General features: G+C 36.6%; 5 protein-coding genes across 5 annotated transcripts; 2 read left to right on the top strand and 3 right to left on the bottom strand.

Annotated features, from left to right (window-relative positions):
* Positions 1–60: 60 nt before the first annotated feature.
* Positions 61–3769, bottom strand: acgA (adenylyl cyclase; the record flags this gene model as incomplete). The annotated part of the gene is made up of 3 exons (XM_004355567.1): positions 61–2646; positions 2732–3007; positions 3119–3769. 3 exons carry the CDS (start codon positions 3767–3769, stop codon positions 61–63), a joined length of 3513 nt encoding a protein of 1170 aa, XP_004355620.1.
* A 1404-nt stretch (positions 3770–5173) lies between these two features.
* Positions 5174–12350, top strand: prpf8 (pre-mRNA processing factor 8; the record flags this gene model as incomplete). The annotated part of the gene is made up of 3 exons (XM_004355566.1): positions 5174–5252; positions 5354–5927; positions 5996–12350. The coding sequence occupies 3 exons, from the start codon at positions 5174–5176 to the stop codon at positions 12348–12350; spliced, it is 7008 nt and encodes a 2335-aa protein (XP_004355619.1).
* A 92-nt stretch (positions 12351–12442) lies between these two features.
* Positions 12443–13361, bottom strand: DFA_08116 (uncharacterized protein; the record flags this gene model as incomplete). Its single annotated transcript, XM_004355565.1, has 2 exons — positions 12443–12499; positions 12594–13361. 2 exons carry the CDS (start codon positions 13359–13361, stop codon positions 12443–12445), a joined length of 825 nt encoding a protein of 274 aa, XP_004355618.1.
* A 141-nt stretch (positions 13362–13502) lies between these two features.
* DFA_08115 (uncharacterized protein) lies at positions 13503–15338 on the top strand (the record flags this gene model as incomplete). Its single annotated transcript, XM_004355564.1, has 4 exons — positions 13503–13512; positions 14220–14454; positions 14556–14856; positions 14931–15338. 4 exons carry the CDS (start codon positions 13503–13505, stop codon positions 15336–15338), a joined length of 954 nt encoding a protein of 317 aa, XP_004355617.1.
* Positions 15339–15443: 105 nt separating this feature from the next.
* Positions 15444–19063, bottom strand: DFA_08114 (ubiquitin-specific protease 48-like protein; the record flags this gene model as incomplete). The annotated part of the gene is made up of 7 exons (XM_004355563.1): positions 15444–15712; positions 15777–16285; positions 16351–17304; positions 17391–17773; positions 17841–18000; positions 18064–18778; positions 18883–19063. The coding sequence occupies 7 exons, from the start codon at positions 19061–19063 to the stop codon at positions 15444–15446; spliced, it is 3171 nt and encodes a 1056-aa protein (XP_004355616.1).
* Positions 19064–19073: the final 10 nt, after the last annotated feature.

The following is a 19073-nucleotide window of genomic DNA, read 5'->3' as shown; positions in this document are numbered from 1 at the left end:
TTATTTTATTCTATATAATAATTTACAAAAATGTCGATTGTTTTAATATTAGTATTAATATTAAATTGAAACACTCCACCAATCTTTTTCATCTTCGTCATCATGATTATTCTTTTTAGCTAATCCTCCAACTGGAGAATGTATGTTATTATTGTTGTCATCACATTCATGTTGGAATGAGGCAGGTGAAAATGATGTCAAAAAGGCAGAGTTTCCAAGTTTCTGGTAATAGTTTTTAGAGAATTTACACATTTGACAACGTTGAGGTTGTTGTTGTGTTTGTTTGCCACCTCGAGGTGATGATTTGTTGATTGGCTTTTCTTGACCTGGGTCTTGGTGAGGATGACCTGGTCTTTCGTCGGGTTGGTGATGAATAGGACACATGTATTGTCCAGGAGGTGTGGATTGTCCACCACCACCCATTGTCGATGGTTTGTTGACAATTGGTGGTGAATGAATCATCAGTCCTTGTGGACCACTACCAGATAATCTTCGATAGGGTGATAAACTGCTATTGTATGGTGGTGGTAGTACAATTGGCATTGGTGAAACTTTAGGTGAATGATGTTGTGGTGATGTCGAATAATTGTGATGATGATGATGGTATAATGGTGGTGGTTGTTGTTGAAATTGTTGATATTGCAGTTGTTGCTGTTGCTGTTGTTGTGCGATGATTTTGGGTGATCCGGGACTAGAAGAATTATAAAGTTGTAGAGGTGATGGATTACGTAGACCATGAGGTGAGTAACTTCGTTGCACTGAGTCTCTTCTCTGACACCGGTTCTCTACAAAGTGTGTTGCGTGGTCTTTGGCACTATCAAAGTATCCGTGTACATGGTTAAAAGTATGTGAGTTTCTACGTGTGGGTGGGTGGTTACCAGGTGCACATGAATCGGGACTATATATCAACCCATTATCAAGTATCTTTTGTGCTCCCATACATCCACCATGTTGTTGTAGTTGTAGAGGTTGGATTGGGGAGTATGTGTGTTTGACCTGAGGGAGGTTAGGTGCAGAGTATCCACTCCAATCACCCTTTGGTAGTATCTTCTTTTCGTGTCGGTGAGATTGTTCAATAATGCTACCACTACTACTGCTACTACTAATTTGACTTAATGTATCTGTATTACTAATATTACTTGATGTCTCGCTTTTACCACTACTACTACCACTACTTGTAGATGGTGCATAAACTTGAATAATATCTTGATCACCAATTGTTACAAGTCTAATATTATGATTAAACTTTAGTTTGATGGGACTGATTGTTGGTGATTCAATGTTGAGATAGTCCATTTCATGAGGAAGGTGGTGTGCACCCGCAGCCATACTACTGGCAAGGGGAGAGATTTCGCGGTAGTTTGGTGAGGAGTCGATACTGTGTCCGAGATCGAGTGCTCGGTTGAATGGGGTGTTGGGGTCACGTCTGCCGGCCAAAAACCATGTCTTCATCTCACCCTTGCCCTTGACAAAGATCTTTTTGCATTCGTGCGAGTATTCAAAGTGGTCGCGACTGATCTGGTAGACACGGTCTGATACGTGGATATAGCCGGGTAGACCGGTCGACTCCATACGCGATGCGACATTGACAGTGTCACCCCACACGTCAAAGTGTGGTTTAGAGTCACCCGAGATGACACCTGATATGACAGGTCCGCAATGAATACCGATTCGCACCTTGAGACCGAGATGGCTGGCTACACCGAGCTGGATAGCTTCGAGTGTGGCCAATGAAAAGTCGAGCATCATCTCTGTGTTTTTCTTCATGTCGTCAGACTTTGGTGAAATGCCTACAGTTGCCATATAGGCGTCTCCAATCGTCTTTATCTTTTCGACACCATGTGCGGCACATTGGTTGTCGATAATGTTGAATATCTTGATGAGCACTTGGATGACCTGCTCGGGTGTATGGATCGATGAGAACCGGGTGAACCCTGCGATATCGAGGAAAAACACGCAGGCTGCGTTGGATCGCTCGGCTACGACGTCCTCTCCATTTTCGAGTTTGACAGACACCTCTTGGGGAAGGATCTTGTTGAGCAATTCACTCTTTTCCTTCATGATCTTGTCAATGTAGTGACGCTTTCGTTTCTGCTCCCAAAAGTAGACCAGAACAATGATGGTGAGTACGCCCGAGATGACGGCGACCAATACCGGCGACGATGTTCTGCTCATATCCTCGAATGACTTTGTCGAAAAGGTGATAAAGTAAAACTTGGAGTCTGCCAACTCAAACGTCGAGATGTATCGTTGTCGACCGCTAAAGTGTGGAGAGTCTGCGACATTGTTTGTTCTCTTGAGGTTGTAGGTTGAGCTTTGATAGAGTACATTGTGAAAAGCATCCGAGATAAAGAGATCAATATCCATAAAGTTATCGATATTGACACCAGATTGTTGGATAAAGTCACCAATGACAAATAGTCCAATTGAAAACCCAGCACATTCTTTTAGTCTGTCCTCCTCGTTTAGTGGAAACACTGCATTCTTGAATACAGGGGTAGACAGCAGAATGATATCCGACGTTTGATTCATATACATTGATAATGAAGGTTGAGTAAATGATAAAGATATACCAGGATTATTCATTGCATCTACAATAGTTGCTCCATATCCTTGATGTCCTTGTAAATCATATCCAACTAATTCCTAAAATTTAAGATTTAAAAAGAAAGAAAAAGAGAAGAGAAATAGTTAATAAGAGTTTTAAATATTTAAATTTAAAGATACAAACATCAAAACCTTCTTCAGTAGGTACAGTTTTATGATTGGTCATATAAATATAAAGAATGGGGAAATAATAATCTTTAGTTCCTGATCTTTCAAACTTTGATCCAGTCCATTCTTTGATGACCAAATTATTTGTCTTTTCAAATTCTTCTCGGTCTTTGTCCCATACTTTAACTACCCAATACCAATTCTTCATATCAGTCTTTGTATTGTACATTGATATATTTCGAAATACCAAATATTCTGTTCTATTAAATGTTGGCAAAGTATAATACAATCCCTAGGATGGATGGATGATTTGCAAAAAGGTTAATTAAAATGAATTAATTATTGCAATAATAAAGAAAGATATCTATTGTGTTGTTTTTTGAATGTCTGTGTGTCTTCATACTTTTACGGAATTTAAACCATAATATACACTTGTAGTGGCAACGTCAAAGTTGTGTATCAATTGTTTGGTCGTTCGTTCAAGGTCAGCTTCGATATTCTTGTTTTCTTCTTGTCGATAATGAGTGTATGAAAAGTAGCTTACTGACAACCCAAACGATAACAAAACCATCAGAAAGAGTATAAATAGTATTGAACACCCTTCAATGATTTGATAGCTAGTGATAAAATGCCACAAGTTAACCTTTTGTTTCTTTCTCTTTTTCTTTTTCTTTTCAGCGGCTGCTGTCACAGAGGTGGCGGCGTTCGATGATTGAGACAATAAAGGAGTAGATGAAGTTGCAATTTCACATGTCAAAGGATCACCTCCTAGACACGGACTATGTTTACTGTGTTGACCAAGATCGACACTACTCTGTCGACCCTTTAAAGATGGTGACGATGGTGTTGTCGATCTACCATGTACTGCATTATTACTATTATTTAACGATAATGAAAAGTTGGTTGGACTTTTCTCTGCTACTTTGGTTGCAGATGCATTATTATTATTATTATTATCATTATTATTATTATTATTATTATTATTATTATTATTATTATTATTATTATTATTATTGTTGTTACTTTTGTTCATTGAACATTTTGGTGAAAACATGACTACAAAAATGAGTGCCTTGAAAAAATTAAAATAAAATTAAAATATATAAAAAATATAAAGTATTATAAAGTACTTTGAACTAAACTAGTTGTCTAAGTTGTATGTATGTAGGTATGTATGTATATTTGTATATATATATATAATAATATAAAACAAACTAAATATATAAATAACTAAATAAATAAATAATAGCTATACTAATTAATTTATACAGATGGTTTCTTTTTACTAATATATTTTAGAAAAGAGAACTTCATTGTAGGAAATGTTGTAATAATTATTATTTGTTGTTTGTATCTATATGTGTTTGGTGAATTGTGTGTATTAATATAATTATTATTGTTTTTTAGATGTGATGGTTGGTTCTTTTTAGAAATTAAATTTAGATCCAAGGAAGTGGAAGAATTATTATATCAAAAGAATTTTAGAATTGGTAACTACCTTTAGAAGAGAGAAAGATGAAGAGCGCGGTATTCAAAGTTCAAAATTAAAAATAATATTAATTCCATTTTCCATGTGCTTGTTTGGCAGTCAAAAATTGAATTTCACATTTGGAAATAAAACAATCCATATATGGAAAATTAAAAGCCGTATTTTTAAAAAACTCCAGGCCTGTACCAGTGTAGATAGCAAGAGATTTAATACAAATTGACCAATTAAAGTTGTTGTTGATAACAATCCATCATAATAATGCTATATGATTGGGTATTTTAATTTTACGATTATACCCACTCGTTGGCCTTGTCTATAGGTATAACCTTTTACACCTTGTGAACCCTCACCCAATAATCCTCCAGAACCTCACCTAACATTCGATTGCATTCTAAAAACTATTCAAAATCAAACAGACACTATTTGTTTGTTCTGACATCATCTCCCAACAATACACATCCTCGATGACTAAATAGATACATTTCAAATATTAATAACAATATTATTTGATTTAATAATAATAATAATATTAATATTGAATAAATAATTTATTAATTGAGGTCTTTTGGGGAGTTTTCTTGAATCGAGACAATGAAAAAAAATTAAAAATAAAATAATGTGGGAGCAATCAGCTGAAATCGGCTCGTGAAGATCCAAACTGATCAGTTGATTCAAAAAGAGAGAAAGAAAGAGAGAGAAGATAGATCTATATCATTTATAATATATAGTCTATCAATCAACAATCAATCAATCGATCGATTTCAACAATCTTTCTTTATTATAATCTCTCTTATTCATCATATCTATTATTAACGACTAAAACGACTACAGTCGAAGTTTCAACAATCAAATATCTATCTATTATTAAATTTACAAAAGTATAGTAGTGGTAGTAGTAGTGGTACAGTGTTATTGCTCTCTTGTCTTGATTCAATAGAGTAATATAAAACAACAACTACAACTATAACAATGTCTTCAACTACTACTTCTAACAATAGTAGTAGCGAAAATAATAATCAACTCGATGATTCTAAATTACAAGAGAAAGGTAAGATAGATATCTATAGATGGTATACAAAGAAAGAAGATAAACTAACTAACTACTTTTATTATCCTATATACTTGTTACTTTTATTTATATTTATTTAGCAAAGAAATGGTTACAAATAAATTCAAAGAGATATAGTGAAAAGAGAAAGTTTGGTTATGTCGATCCACCAAAAGAAGATATGCCACCAGAACACTTGAGAAAGATTATAAAGGATCATGGTGACATGTCGAATAGAAAGTTTCGTCATGACAAGCGTGTCTATCTCGGTGCGTTAAAGTACGTGCCACACGCCATTCTCAAGTTGTTGGAGAACATGCCAATGCCTTGGGAAGAGGTGAGAAATGTAAAGGTGTTGTATCACATTACCGGTGCCATTACCTTTGTCAATGAGATTCCATTGGTCATTGAACCGGTGTATCTCGCTCAATGGGGTTCAATGTGGGTCACCATGAAGAGAGAAAAACGTGACAGAAAGCATTTCAAGCGTATCAAATTCCCACTCTTTGATGATGAAGAGCCTCCTCTTGACTATGCAGACAATATTCTAGATGTTGAAGTTGAATATGCAGTACAAATGGAATTGGATCCTGAAGATGATAAAGCTGTCTATGATTGGTTCTATGATAACAAACCTTTAATTAATACTAAATTTGTTAATGGTCCAAGTTACAAGTATGTATAAACTAAAACAAACAAACACATCAAATATAATATTAACATACTTTTACTTTTAATTTTAGAAAATGGAGATTAGATTTACCAATCATGTCAACATTGTATAGATTAGCATCACCATTGTTGAGTGATTTGACGGATCAAAATTATTTCTATTTGTTTGATGATAAGAGTTTTTTGACTGCCAAGGCACTGAATATGGCTATTCCGGGTGGACCAAAGTTTGAGCCACTTTTCCGTGACATGGGAGACGACGATGAGGATTGGAACGAGTTTAACGATATTAGCAAGATTATCATCCGTCACAAGATCAGAACAGAGTACAAGATTGCATTCCCGTACCTCTACAACAACCGTCCACGTCAAGTGAGCATTCCATACTACCATCACCCACCCAACTGTTTTACCAAGACGACCAACCCTGAAGCTGTCGGATTCCAGTACGATCCAATCCTCTACCCTATCCCCTCTTACAAGATTGACCGTTCCGCATCAATCTATGGTGATGAAGACGACGACTTTGTGTTGCCAGAAGATGTCAACCCTATCCTACTCAAGAGTGCACAAGTCAATACCGAGAATACGTTGGATGGTATCAACTTGTACTGGGCACCCAAACCATTCAACCAAAGATCAGGGTTGACTAGACGTGCCGAAGATGTTCCACTCGTCAAGGCGTGGTATCAAGAGAGATGTCCATCTCAACATCCAGTCAAGGTGCGTGTATCGTACCAAAAGTTACTCAAGTGTTATGTACTGAACAAGTTGCATCACCGTCCACCCAAATCACTCAACAAAAAGTATTTGTTCAAGGCATTAAAGGCAACCAAGTTCTTCCAAACCACCGAGATTGATTGGGTTGAAGCTGGTCTCCAACTCTGTCGTCAAGGTTACAATATGCTTAATCTACTCATTCATCGTAAGAGTTTGACCTATCTACATTTGGATTACAACTTTTATCTCAAACCAATCAAGACACTTACGACCAAAGAACGTAAAAAGAGTCGTTTTGGAAATGCGTTCCATTTGTGTCGTGAGATTTTGCGTATGACCAAGTTGGTGGTAGACACGCATGTCAAGTACCGTTTGGGTGCCGCCGAGGCATTCCAGTTGGCCGACGGTCTGCAATACCTCTTTTCACATATCGGTCTGTTGACAGGTATGTTTAGATACAAGTACCGTTTGATGCGTCAGATTCGTATGTGCAAGGATCTCAAGCATCTCATCTACTACCGTTTCAACACGGGTGCCGTGTCCAAGGGGCCAGGCTGCGGTTTTTGGGCGCCAACATGGCGTGTATGGATCTTTTTCCTCAGAGGTATCGTTCCACTATTGGAACGTTGGTTGGGTAATTTGTTGGCACGTCAGTTTGAAGGTCGTCAGTACAACACGACGGCCAAGACAGTGACCAAGCAGCGTGTCGAGTCGCACTATGACATTGAGCTGCGTGCCGCCGTCATGCACGACATTTTGGATATGATGCCCGAAGGTATCAAAGCCAACAAGTCACGTGTCATCTTGCAACATCTCAGTGAAGCATGGCGTTGTTGGAAGGCCAATATCCCATGGAAGGTGCCTGGCCTGCCCGTCCCTATCGAGAACATGATCTTGCGTTATGTCAAGAACAAGGCCGATTGGTGGACCAATGTAGCACACTATAACCGTGAACGTATCAAACGTGGTGCTACCGTTGACAAGACCGTCTGCAAAAAGAATCTCGGTCGTCTTACCCGTCTCTACCTCAAGGCTGAGCAGGAACGTCAACATAATTACTTAAAGGACGGTCCATACGTGTCTGCCGAAGAGGGTGTTGCCATCTACACGACCGTCGTGCATTGGCTCGAGAAGCGTCGTTTCTCGGCCATCCCATTCCCCCAAACATCGTACAAACACGACATCAAGATCCTCACATTGGCACTCGAACGTCTCAAAGAAGCATACAGCGTCAAGAGTCGTCTCAACCAGTCGCAGCGTGAGGAATTAGTACTCGTCGAACAAGCGTACGAGAATCCACACGAGGCATTGGCACGTATCAAACGTCACCTTCTCACCCAGCGTACATTCAAGGAAGTTGGTATCGAGTTTATGGACTATTACACACATCTTGTGCCAGTCTACAGCATCGACCCCTTTGAAAAGATTACCGATGCCTATCTCGATCAATACCTGTGGTACGAAGGAGAGAAGCGTCAGTTGTTCCCCAACTGGGTCAAACCATCCGACAATGAACCACCTCCAGTACTCGTACACAAGTGGTGTCAAGGTATCAACAACCTCGACGGTATCTGGGAGACTGCCAACGGCGAGTGTGTCGTTGCCATGCAAACTACTCTCTCCAAGGTCTATGAAAAGATTGATCTCACACTTCTCAATCGTCTCTTGCGTCTTATTGTCGATCAGAATCTTGCCGATTACATGTCGGGCAAGAACAATGTAGTCATTGCATTCAAGGATATGAACCATACCAACAACTTTGGTTTAATTCGTGGTTTGCAATTTGCATCGTTTATCGTACAGTTTTACGGTCTTGTTTTGGATCTCTTGATTCTTGGTTTAAATCGTGCCAGCGAAATTGCCGGTCCTCCACAACTTCCCAACCCCTTCCTCACGTACAAAGATGTCGAGACCGAGACCAAACACCCTATCCGTCTTTACCAACGTTATGTCGACAAGCTCTACGTTGTATTCAAGTTCTCATCAGATGAAACTAGAGATTTGATCCAAAAGTACATGTCAGAGCATCCAGATCCCAACAATGAAAATGTGGTTGGTTATAATAACAAAAAGTGCTGGCCAAGAGATTGTCGTATGCGTCTGATGAAACATGACGTGAATCTTGGTCGGGCTGTCTTTTGGAATATCAAGAATAGACTGCCACGTTCACTTACAACGATCGAGTGGGAGGACAGCTTTGTATCAGTCTACTCTCGTGATAATCCCAACTTACTGTTTAGCATGAATGGATTTGAAGTACGTATTCTACCAAAGTGTCGATCACCGAATGACCAGATCATCCCCAAGGACAGTGTATGGGCATTGCAAAACATCAACACTCGTGAGAGAACTGCACAGGCATTCTTACGTGTTGACAAGGAGTCGATGGACAGATACGAGAATCGTGTTAGAATGATTTTGATGGCGTCGGGTAGCACCACGTTTACCAAGATTGTCAACAAGTGGAACACGTCGTTGATCGGTCTCATGACCTACTACCGTGAAGCGGTTGTTGTCACACGTGAAATGCTCGATATTTTGGTGCGTTGCGAGAACAAGATTCAGACACGTATCAAAATTGGACTCAATTCCAAGATGCCAAACCGTTTCCCACCAGTTGTCTTTTACACACCCAAAGAGTTGGGTGGTCTCGGTATGTTGTCTATGGGACACGTACTCATTCCCCAGTCGGATCTCAGATACTCCAAGCAGACCGACTCTGGCATTACCCATTTCACCTCGGGTATGTCGCACGACGAAGACCAGTTGATTCCCAATCTCTACCGTTACATCCAACCTTGGGAACAAGAGATCAAGGACTCTCAACGTGTCTGGGCTGAATATGCACTCAAATACGAAGAGGCCAAGACACAAAACAAGAATCTTTCGATTGAAGATTTGGAAGATTCATGGGACCGTGGTATTCCACGTATCTCGACACTCTTCCAAAAGAATCGTCATACTCTTGCCTATGACAAGGGATGGCGTGTTAGAACCGATTGGAAGCAGTTCCAGGTTCTCAAGAGCAACCCGTTCTGGTGGACCAACCAACGTCACGATGGTAAACTTTGGAACCTCAACAACTACCGTACCGATATCATCCAAGCACTTGGTGGTGTAGAGGGTATCCTCGAACACACCCTCTTCAAGGGCACTTACTTCCCCACTTGGGAAGGTCTCTTTTGGGAAAAGGCATCGGGTTTTGAAGAGTCGATGAAGTTTAAAAAATTGACACATGCTCAGCGTTCTGGTTTGAATCAAATTCCCAATCGTCGTTTTACACTTTGGTGGTCACCAACCATCAACAGAAAGAACGTCTATGTTGGTTTCCAGGTGCAATTGGATTTGACAGGTATTTTTATGCATGGTAAGATCCCCACTCTCAAGATTTCGCTCATCCAAATCTTCCGTGCTCATTTGTGGCAAAAGATTCACGAGTCTGTTGTTATGGATCTTTGTCAGGTGTTTGATCAAGAGTTGGACAACTTGGAGATTGCAGTCGTCAACAAGGAAGCAATCCATCCAAGAAAGTCGTACAAGATGAACAGCTCGTGCGCAGATATTTTGTTGCGTGCTGCTCACAAGTGGCAAGTGTCACGTCCATCCGTTCTACAAGACACACGTGATACGTATGATGGCAGCACCACACAGTACTGGTTGGACGTACAGCTCAAATGGGGTGACTTTGACAGTCACGACATTGAACGTTACAGTCGTGCCAAGTTCCTCGACTATACCACCGACAGTATGTCATACTACCCATCACCAACTGGTTGTCTAGTTGGTATTGACTTGGCATACAATATTTACAGTTCCTTTGGTAACTGGTTCCCAGGTGTCAAGCCACTCGTTCAAAAGGCAATGGACAAGATCATGAAGTCCAATCCAGCACTCTATGTGTTGCGTGAGCGTATCCGTAAGGGTTTGCAACTCTACTCGTCTGAACCAACCGAACCATACCTCTCTTCACAAAACTATGGAGAGTTGTTTAGTAACAAGATTATCTGGTTTGTCGACGATACCAATGTCTACCGTGTCACTATTCACAAGACATTCGAAGGTAATTTGACAACCAAACCAATCAATGGTGCCATCTTTATCTTTAACCCTAGAACCGGTCAGTTGTTCCTCAAGATCATTCACACTGACGTATGGCTCGGTCAAAAGCGTCTCGGCCAACTTGCCAAATGGAAGACAGCCGAAGAAGTTGCCGCTCTCATTCGTTCGTTGCCTGTTGAAGAACAGCCCAAGCAAATCGTCGTTACAAGAAAGGGTATGCTCGATCCACTCGAAGTGCATCTTTTGGATTTCCCCAACATTGTCATCCAAGGCAGTGAGTTGCAACTCCCCTTCCAAGCCTGTCTCAAGATTGAAAAGTTTGGTGATCTTATCCTCAAGGCGACCGAGCCCAAGATGGTGTTGTTCAACATCTACGACGATTGGCTCAACTCGATCCCATCGTACACGGCCTTCTCACGTCTCATCCTCATCCTGCGTGCATTGCACGTCAACAATGAGCGTGCCAAGATCATCCTCAAGCCCGACAAGAACACCATCACCCAACCACACCACATCTGGCCAACTCTTACCGATCAAGAGTGGATCAAGGTCGAAGTGGCGCTAAAGGACCTCATCTTGGCCGATTTTGGTAAAAAGAATAATGTCAATGTCGCATCGTTGACACAGAGTGAGATCAGAGATATCATCCTCGGTATGGAGATTGCCGCCCCATCCCAACAAAGAGAAGACCAAATTGCCGAGATTGAAAAGCAAAAGAAAGAGTCGTCACAAATGACCCAAATGACTGTGCGTACCACCAACGTGCACGGTGAGGAGATGATCTCGACCACCACCTCGCCACACGAGCAAAAGGTGTTCTCTTCCAAGACTGACTGGCGTGTACGTGCCATTTCAGCCACCAACTTGCATCTCCGTACCAACCAGATCTACGTCAACTGTGATACTGCCAAGGAATCATCCATCACCTATGTCATTCCCAAAAACATCCTCAAAAAGTTTATTACAATTGGTGATCTTCGTACTCAAATCATGGGCTACATGTATGGTGTGTCGCCACCCGACAATCCTCAAGTCAAGGAGATTAGATGTATTGTCATGGTGCCACAATGGGGTACACCCGTCTTTGTCAATGTTCCCAACCAACTCCCTGAACACGACCATCTCAAGGACCTCGAACCACTCGGTTGGATCCATACCCAACCCACTGAACTCCCACAACTGTCACCTCAAGACGCCATCATGCACGGCAAGCTACTCGCCGACAACAAATCGTGGGATGCCGAAAAGACTATTATCGCCGCCGTCTCTGTCTCGTGGCCATGTACTCTTACGCCCTACCGTCTCACTCCATCTGGTTACGAATGGGCTCGTGCCAACAAGGACTCTCAAAACTTTTCAGGATTCCAACCTTCTCACTATGAAAAGGTTCAAACTCTACTCTCTGATAGATTCCTCGGTTTCTACATGGTGCCCGATCGTGGTAGTTGGAATTATAACTTTATGGGTGTCAAACATTCTGCCAATATGACATACGGTCTCAAATTGGATTATCCAAAGAACTTTTACGATGAACTACATAGACCTTCACATTTCCAAAATTGGACTCAATTTGATCAAAAATCATCAACCAATCAAGATAGTGAAGAAGTAACTAATAATGCTGATAATGAAAATTTATTCGATTAATCTAAAACTCAAAACAAATAAATTAAATACATATATACAATTTAAAAAATAAATCAATCGATCGTTTTATTTTTTATTTTCTAATATTATTATTATAAGGATTTTGAATTATCAATTGATGATCCTAATCTTCTACCCGAGTTTGGTGACTAAAGTAAATCGAGATAGAAATTGAAAATAATAATAATTGTTAATTTAAGAGATTCAAATTTTCCATTATTCTTGTTTGTTTTTTGTACTTACAAAAACATTAATGGAATTTGCAGAATTTCTTAAAGTTGGAGAGTTGAACAAATGATAACCTTTACTAGGAGACGAGGAAGAACTCGAGTTGTCTGTACAATCTTCTTCATCTTGATCATCGGTAGACTTTAAAATATCGTTCATTCCGTTCACTTTGAAAATTGGGCTTGGTGGGGAATTGTTTGAAATGGTTTGTGTTTGTTGTGGTTGTTCAACAACGTTGTTGTTTGTTTGGGGTGACGATACTTGGTGACAATTTTGACATTGACATAAAGATGTATTATTTGTGTTGAATAAAGTTCCCAAGTAGATGGTGAGTAGTAAACAAAGTAAACCGTGAGCACCAAATACCATGCCGCTGAAAATACAAAAGCCTGAAAAGTAGTTGAGCTTTAATTGACATCCAAATACTGGGATGGTCAAGTTCATGCTATCTACCAATTGTGAGAAAAAATTTAAAGTTGCCGATGTTTGCTTAGTAGTAGTAGTGGAAGTGTTTGATTCTAAACTAGAACTGGATGAGGTTGAGCTATATTCTTGTTGTTGTTGTAGTTGTTGAGATGTTAAAATTTGTGAAATATTTGAACTTGAATTATTATTATTATTATTGTTGTTGTTGTTGTTGTTGGAATTGATACTAGATGAACTTTTGTTTAAATGGTTACTATAAAAATTATTTACTGAAGGACAACTTGAAGAGAGTGAGATGTTGGATGGTTTCTCATCCTTGTCTTCCCTAACAATTGATCCATCTACTATTTTGACCATGATTTAACTTTTAAAAAAAAAAGAGTACAAAATATAAATTATTTGTTATTACAAAAAAAATGATACAGATAATAATAATAGTATTGGTTTTGTTGGTTGGATGGATAGTAGTTAAAGGGAGAAGAGTTTCGAAACTAAACAATGGTCAAAGGTTTTTTACAAATATATAAATTGATTTTTTGTTCCACCAACTAACTGTCTTTTTGAAAAAAAATCAATTGTCGAAATGAATCTAAAGGATCTAAGGGACGTTACTTTGGAGTAGGAGCCCTCCAAAACCTTTTCAGGTCCAAAATTTTTCAATATTTCAATAATTTTCAAAAATCAAATCAAAATGAAAAAAAAAAAAAACAAGAAAAAGATTTTGACACCTTGGTACAATGTTAACCGATCAGTCTTTTAGAACTGTGGTGATGGATAAACTTTTTTTTTTGTGGTATGTTAACCATTGATTTAAAAAAAATATAATAGGGGGGTGTGAATTGGTCAAGAGAGGGGGTGTTCCAACGAACTAAAAACAATTGGGGTGTAGTAGTGGTGACACAATGAAGTGTGATTGAGTGACTCCCATGGTTAAATGGAGGTTGATTGATTTATAAAATATTTTAATATAAACAGAATAAAATTGCACATCCATCAATCACATCATCAGCACCACTAAATTATATATAACCATATTGCTGTTTGGTTGGTGTTCACCTCCTACCTATCAATAAATAAAAGAACAAGTCTGGTTGTTTTTTTTAAATTTATTTATAATCTATTTTTTTTTCTAATATATTTATATATATTTCCTATTTCCTATCAAAAATATGAAATCAACTATATCAATAATAGTCATATCTATATATTTAATAGTAACTTTTAATATTTCAGGTGCATTGGGTGATTGTAGTCTTGTTCAATGTAGAGGAGACCAACAATCATGTGGTACGCCAGGTCAAAAGTGTACAGATGGATTATACTGCAACTATGGTTATGCAATGCCAATTTGCGAATCAAAATTCCCAGAGACTTCTGTGTGTTTTTCAGATGCCCAATGTGAAGATGGTCTAGTATGCTATTCAAGTACCGGAGATTATACTGATCAAATGTGTGTCAGTACTTACTTTAAAGGGTAACTAGAAATATAAAATAACTACATTATACTTGACCAATTATTCTAATTTATAATATTCTTTTTAAATTTTTTAGAGCAGGAGAGATTTGTAGAAAAACAGATGATTGTGCAAGAGGTTTAATTTGTTCAGTTGCAACTGGATTCTGTGAGTTATTCAATACCACTTGTACTACAGATTTGCAATGTCAATACAATCAATTTTGTGATCTTGGTATTTGCACAGAGAAATCAGCCAAGGGGGGCAATTGCACATCAGACAATGGATGTCAACCTGGTCAAGTTTGTGGAGATAATACCTGTATTGGAATGTATTCTGTTGGAATTGGTTCTCCATGTACTCATCCTCAAGCATGTAAAATCGGTGATGGTTTAGGTGTATGTATTAAAAAAAAAAAAAAACAAACAAAAGCAAGGATAAAATATTAATTAATATTTACTATTTAATTTAGTGTAAAGGAGGATTTTGTGTAAATTATACTGAACCGGATTCTGATTCAGCTGTTAGTTGTAATTCATCAAGTACATGTTTTGGAGGAGATGGATATGTAGAAGGATGTATGTGCGAATCCAAAGGAGACACTATGGGTAGTTGTCAACGAATTGCTGTCATTTCAGATACATGTCAAACATCAACCCTTGCCTATTTTGCATGTATGTGGAAGAATCAATGTCCACTGGTCGATAATGCACTCAATTACCAATCTTGTCGTTCTGTTAAATGTAGTAGCCAATATGATGATTATTTATCCGATTGTAATGATTCATCATTCACTTGTCTATCTTGGGCACATATACTCTCTCCTTCAACCTATATATCATTAACCATTTCAATATTATTAATAGTATTATTTAATTAAAATATTAAAATATATATATTTATATAATAAACAAACCAAATATACAAATTGTAAATAATTTATTTGTTACCATCCAAACCATTGATTACATTTCTTTTTTTTTTGTTATTGATTTAAAATAGTTCCTTTAAAACCAGCTTCTGACACTCCATCATCAAAAAATCCATCCAATTCTTGATATTCCTTTAAAACTATGATTTGATCTGGTACTACTTTATACTGATCAAGAGTTTTGGCATCTTTCATCATAACACCTTCATTGATATAAAGTTTTTGTTGGAATGTAGGTATTTCAGTTTCTGTACATATCAATAACTTTAAATTTCCAACTGTATAATCATGATTAACTGGCCAAATTTGAATTCTTTTATATACTAAAATAAATAATTAAAAATAAATATAAATGATTATTACTTTTTGTTTTTTTAGTTTTCTTACATCTTCTAGTTTTTGTTGGGAAAATATAATATTTTGAATCTTTTTCATTATCATCTGAAGAGATTATATGAATATAGATTGATTGATCCTTGAAATTTGTTTTATCAAATTCCAATTGTTGATTCTTGGCAATATGACATTGTTGACATGGTTCAAATGAGAGTTCACCATCATCCAAATGAATGGATACGGTTAGCACTTGATAAGCCTCTAGAATCAAGTTGTAAATGGTTTGTGGCACAACCAAAAATGGAACAGACATGTCTTTGAGATCAAATGTGTTTACAAAATTACCAATTTCAAAATCATAAACCAAACCATTATGTGGACATATTAAACTATCAAAGCTTAATGATCCAGGAGGTGTTACATCATTTTCATCTTTTGATTTGTCTGAATAGATAAACTTGTACCATCTATTTATCCATTCCTTTGGTACAAAATAAAATGATCCATTCTTTAAATTAAAATTATATTTTTGTGATTTAATTAATGTTATTAATGTTTTCCTAAAAAAATAGAAAATTAATTAGAACAAATATATATAATATAATTTATAATTATATATAATTACAATTTAGATCTTTCTTTTTTAATTGAATTTGTTTGATCAGTTGATTCTTTATCCAATTTTAAACAAGTTTGACATGGAGTCGTAGAGGAAGCAATAGATTCTGCTTTTGGAGCAAAATGAGTTTGAATAAAACTCCAAGTTTCAGTTTTGACAATCATCATGTCTTCTTTGACGATTGATAAACCTCCATGATCACATATAATATCTTCAACTGGAGTTGAGTCTTTGACAATTTGCTTGACAACCTTTTTTGACCATTCTTTGTACCAATGCTTGGAGATATAGTAACCTTCTTGACGATTCTTTTCTTGATTCTCTGATTTTATAATTTGATCTTTTGAAGATTCTGCATTGTGATGATCCTTTTTACCACTAATAATCTGGTAGAGACATTTTTGACAATGTGCATCTTGATCGAGGACAGGACCACCTTGATGAGCTGCATATAAAAAGTCCCATGTAACTTGAGAAATTCTTTTCATCGTCTCTACCTTGTTTGGTGCCAATTGTCCATGCTGACACAATAATTTAGAATTGTCAATCGGTGCAACACTTTGACCCTTTATCCAATCTGAAAGCCAATCTGTATCGATCCAATAATACTTTTCTCCTTCTTGCACCTCGAGTTTGTTGTGAATCGCATTGATATCTTCCTTTCTTTGGTTAAATATCTTTGTGGCATCATCTATAATGCCTGTGAAACGAGTAGAAACTTGATCGAATCTCTTTTCATTGTCTTCAAACAATTGTTTGAGATGTGAATTTTCAATCTTTGGTATAGCAACCTTGTCTCGATTCTTTTTTGAATAAATAATTGAATAGGAACTGGTTGATGACACCAATCCTTCTCTAATCTCTTTTGGTTTTCTCTTTTCTCCTAAACTATCTTTACCAATCTTTTCTACAGATAATTTCTTTACATCTTCATCATCAAATTCCCACCATTCTCCAGTTCTAAAAAAAAAGAAAAAGAAAAAAATAAATTAAATAAATATTTCTTTTTTTTTTTCTTTTTTTTTCTTTTTTTTTGGTTCTCTCACAAATCATTTTTAACATGAGTAATATAATGACCACTTGAAATTGATAAACCTTTATGCATCATGATAGCAGTTAATTCATATTCATGATCCAAATCCATAGCGGTGGAGGACTTTTCCTTGTTGTTGTTGTTGTTAAAATATTGAGACAAGTCAATTTCCAAAGGAAAGGTGTAATTGCCGTGTAATTTCTTTTTCTGGAATGTATCCTTGTCAAATTCATATCTCATCAATTGAATGTTGAGATGAGTTGGAAACTTTTTAAATTCAATTGATCTTTGACAATCTCTTTTCGTTTGACATTCATTACATGTAATTTGATTCTGTCCAATTAATTTCTCTTTTGCCAAATAATCTGTAAATGATTCATTAAAATTTTTACATCCCTTAAAAATAAATAAAAAATCAATTAATACTTGTATATATTTATATATATATATTATTTATAATTACATTTGTTTTTAAAGTGATTTCAAAAAATGAACTATTATTTAAACTGCGCTTTTTACAATATAAACATTCTGTAACATAATCGTAAGATCCTTTAAATAATTTTGAAATAATATCATCTTTAAATTTTGATTCTAAAAGACCAATAAATAAATTATAAAATCTAAACAAAAAAAATATATATATTAATAAATATTGATGAATTTGATTCAAATTCATTACATACTCTTGAGTATCTTGTTGTAAATCACTTGGAAGTTGAAGACAATTTACAAGAGGAGTTGGATCAATTGTACTTTTTTGACTTGATTGTAATTGATAGAATAAATATGCCAATTGAAATACTACATCTTTTTGGAATGGTGATGATTTGATCTCTATCATATCGCAATCTTTAAGATCCTTTACAACTGTACAGTTTGATGGTGAATTATTAACTGTTGAAGTAGCTGAATTATCTTCATCATTTATAGGTACAATTTCTGTCGTCGAGGTTGTAGATGTCAAATCATTATTATTACTAATATCATTACTATTATTATTGTTATTGTTACTATTATCACCATTATTATTATTACAATCCTTTTCATCTTTTACATCTTTTTCAAAGTCTTTTACTTGTTGATTTTGAATATTTACAATATTAAATAAATGACTTTTAAATTGAGAGTTCATGAATAAAGTTTGAATGACACTATTCATATAACAAGTAGCTCCAAGGTTTCGAATACCACAAGGAGTATTGAGGGTTGGTCTTTTTGTATGTCTAATCACATCGACTTTGGGTAGTTTTAAAATGCTAGTTTGAACATAGGTTTTCTCCTCTTCCTCTGTCTTTTCACCAAACAAGTCAATATCATCTTCACCACAACCAAGTAACTTTAATCCACCCAAATGATGGAAACAGTTTGGATTATCTTTACAATTATTGATTGGTCTCCCTATACAAATGTAAAGACAAGTTGGTTGATTGATTGATTGATTGTTAGTTTTGATCAAATAACTAATACATGGTTAAGTTTGCAAGTTCATTCATTCATCATACTCTTTTCGCATTCCTTTGTTACATTGTATGTTAGATCAAGTAGTTGTTTAAAGTCTTCTAATGATGTATCAATAGTCTCATTCTTTAATGACTCTAACATTGATGATGACGACGATGAATCATCTCCAATACCAAATGATATTAACCTTTCATCGGTCTCTCTATTCTTTCTTTTATTCATCTTTCTCTAT

This window comes from Cavenderia fasciculata, assembly GCF_000203815.1.
Source record: "Cavenderia fasciculata unplaced genomic scaffold Scf_ET2XIPL01COFD4-5, whole genome shotgun sequence".
Classification (NCBI taxonomy): domain Eukaryota; phylum Evosea; class Eumycetozoa; order Acytosteliales; family Cavenderiaceae; genus Cavenderia; species Cavenderia fasciculata.
This window is presented reverse-complemented; position numbering and strand designations above follow the sequence as displayed.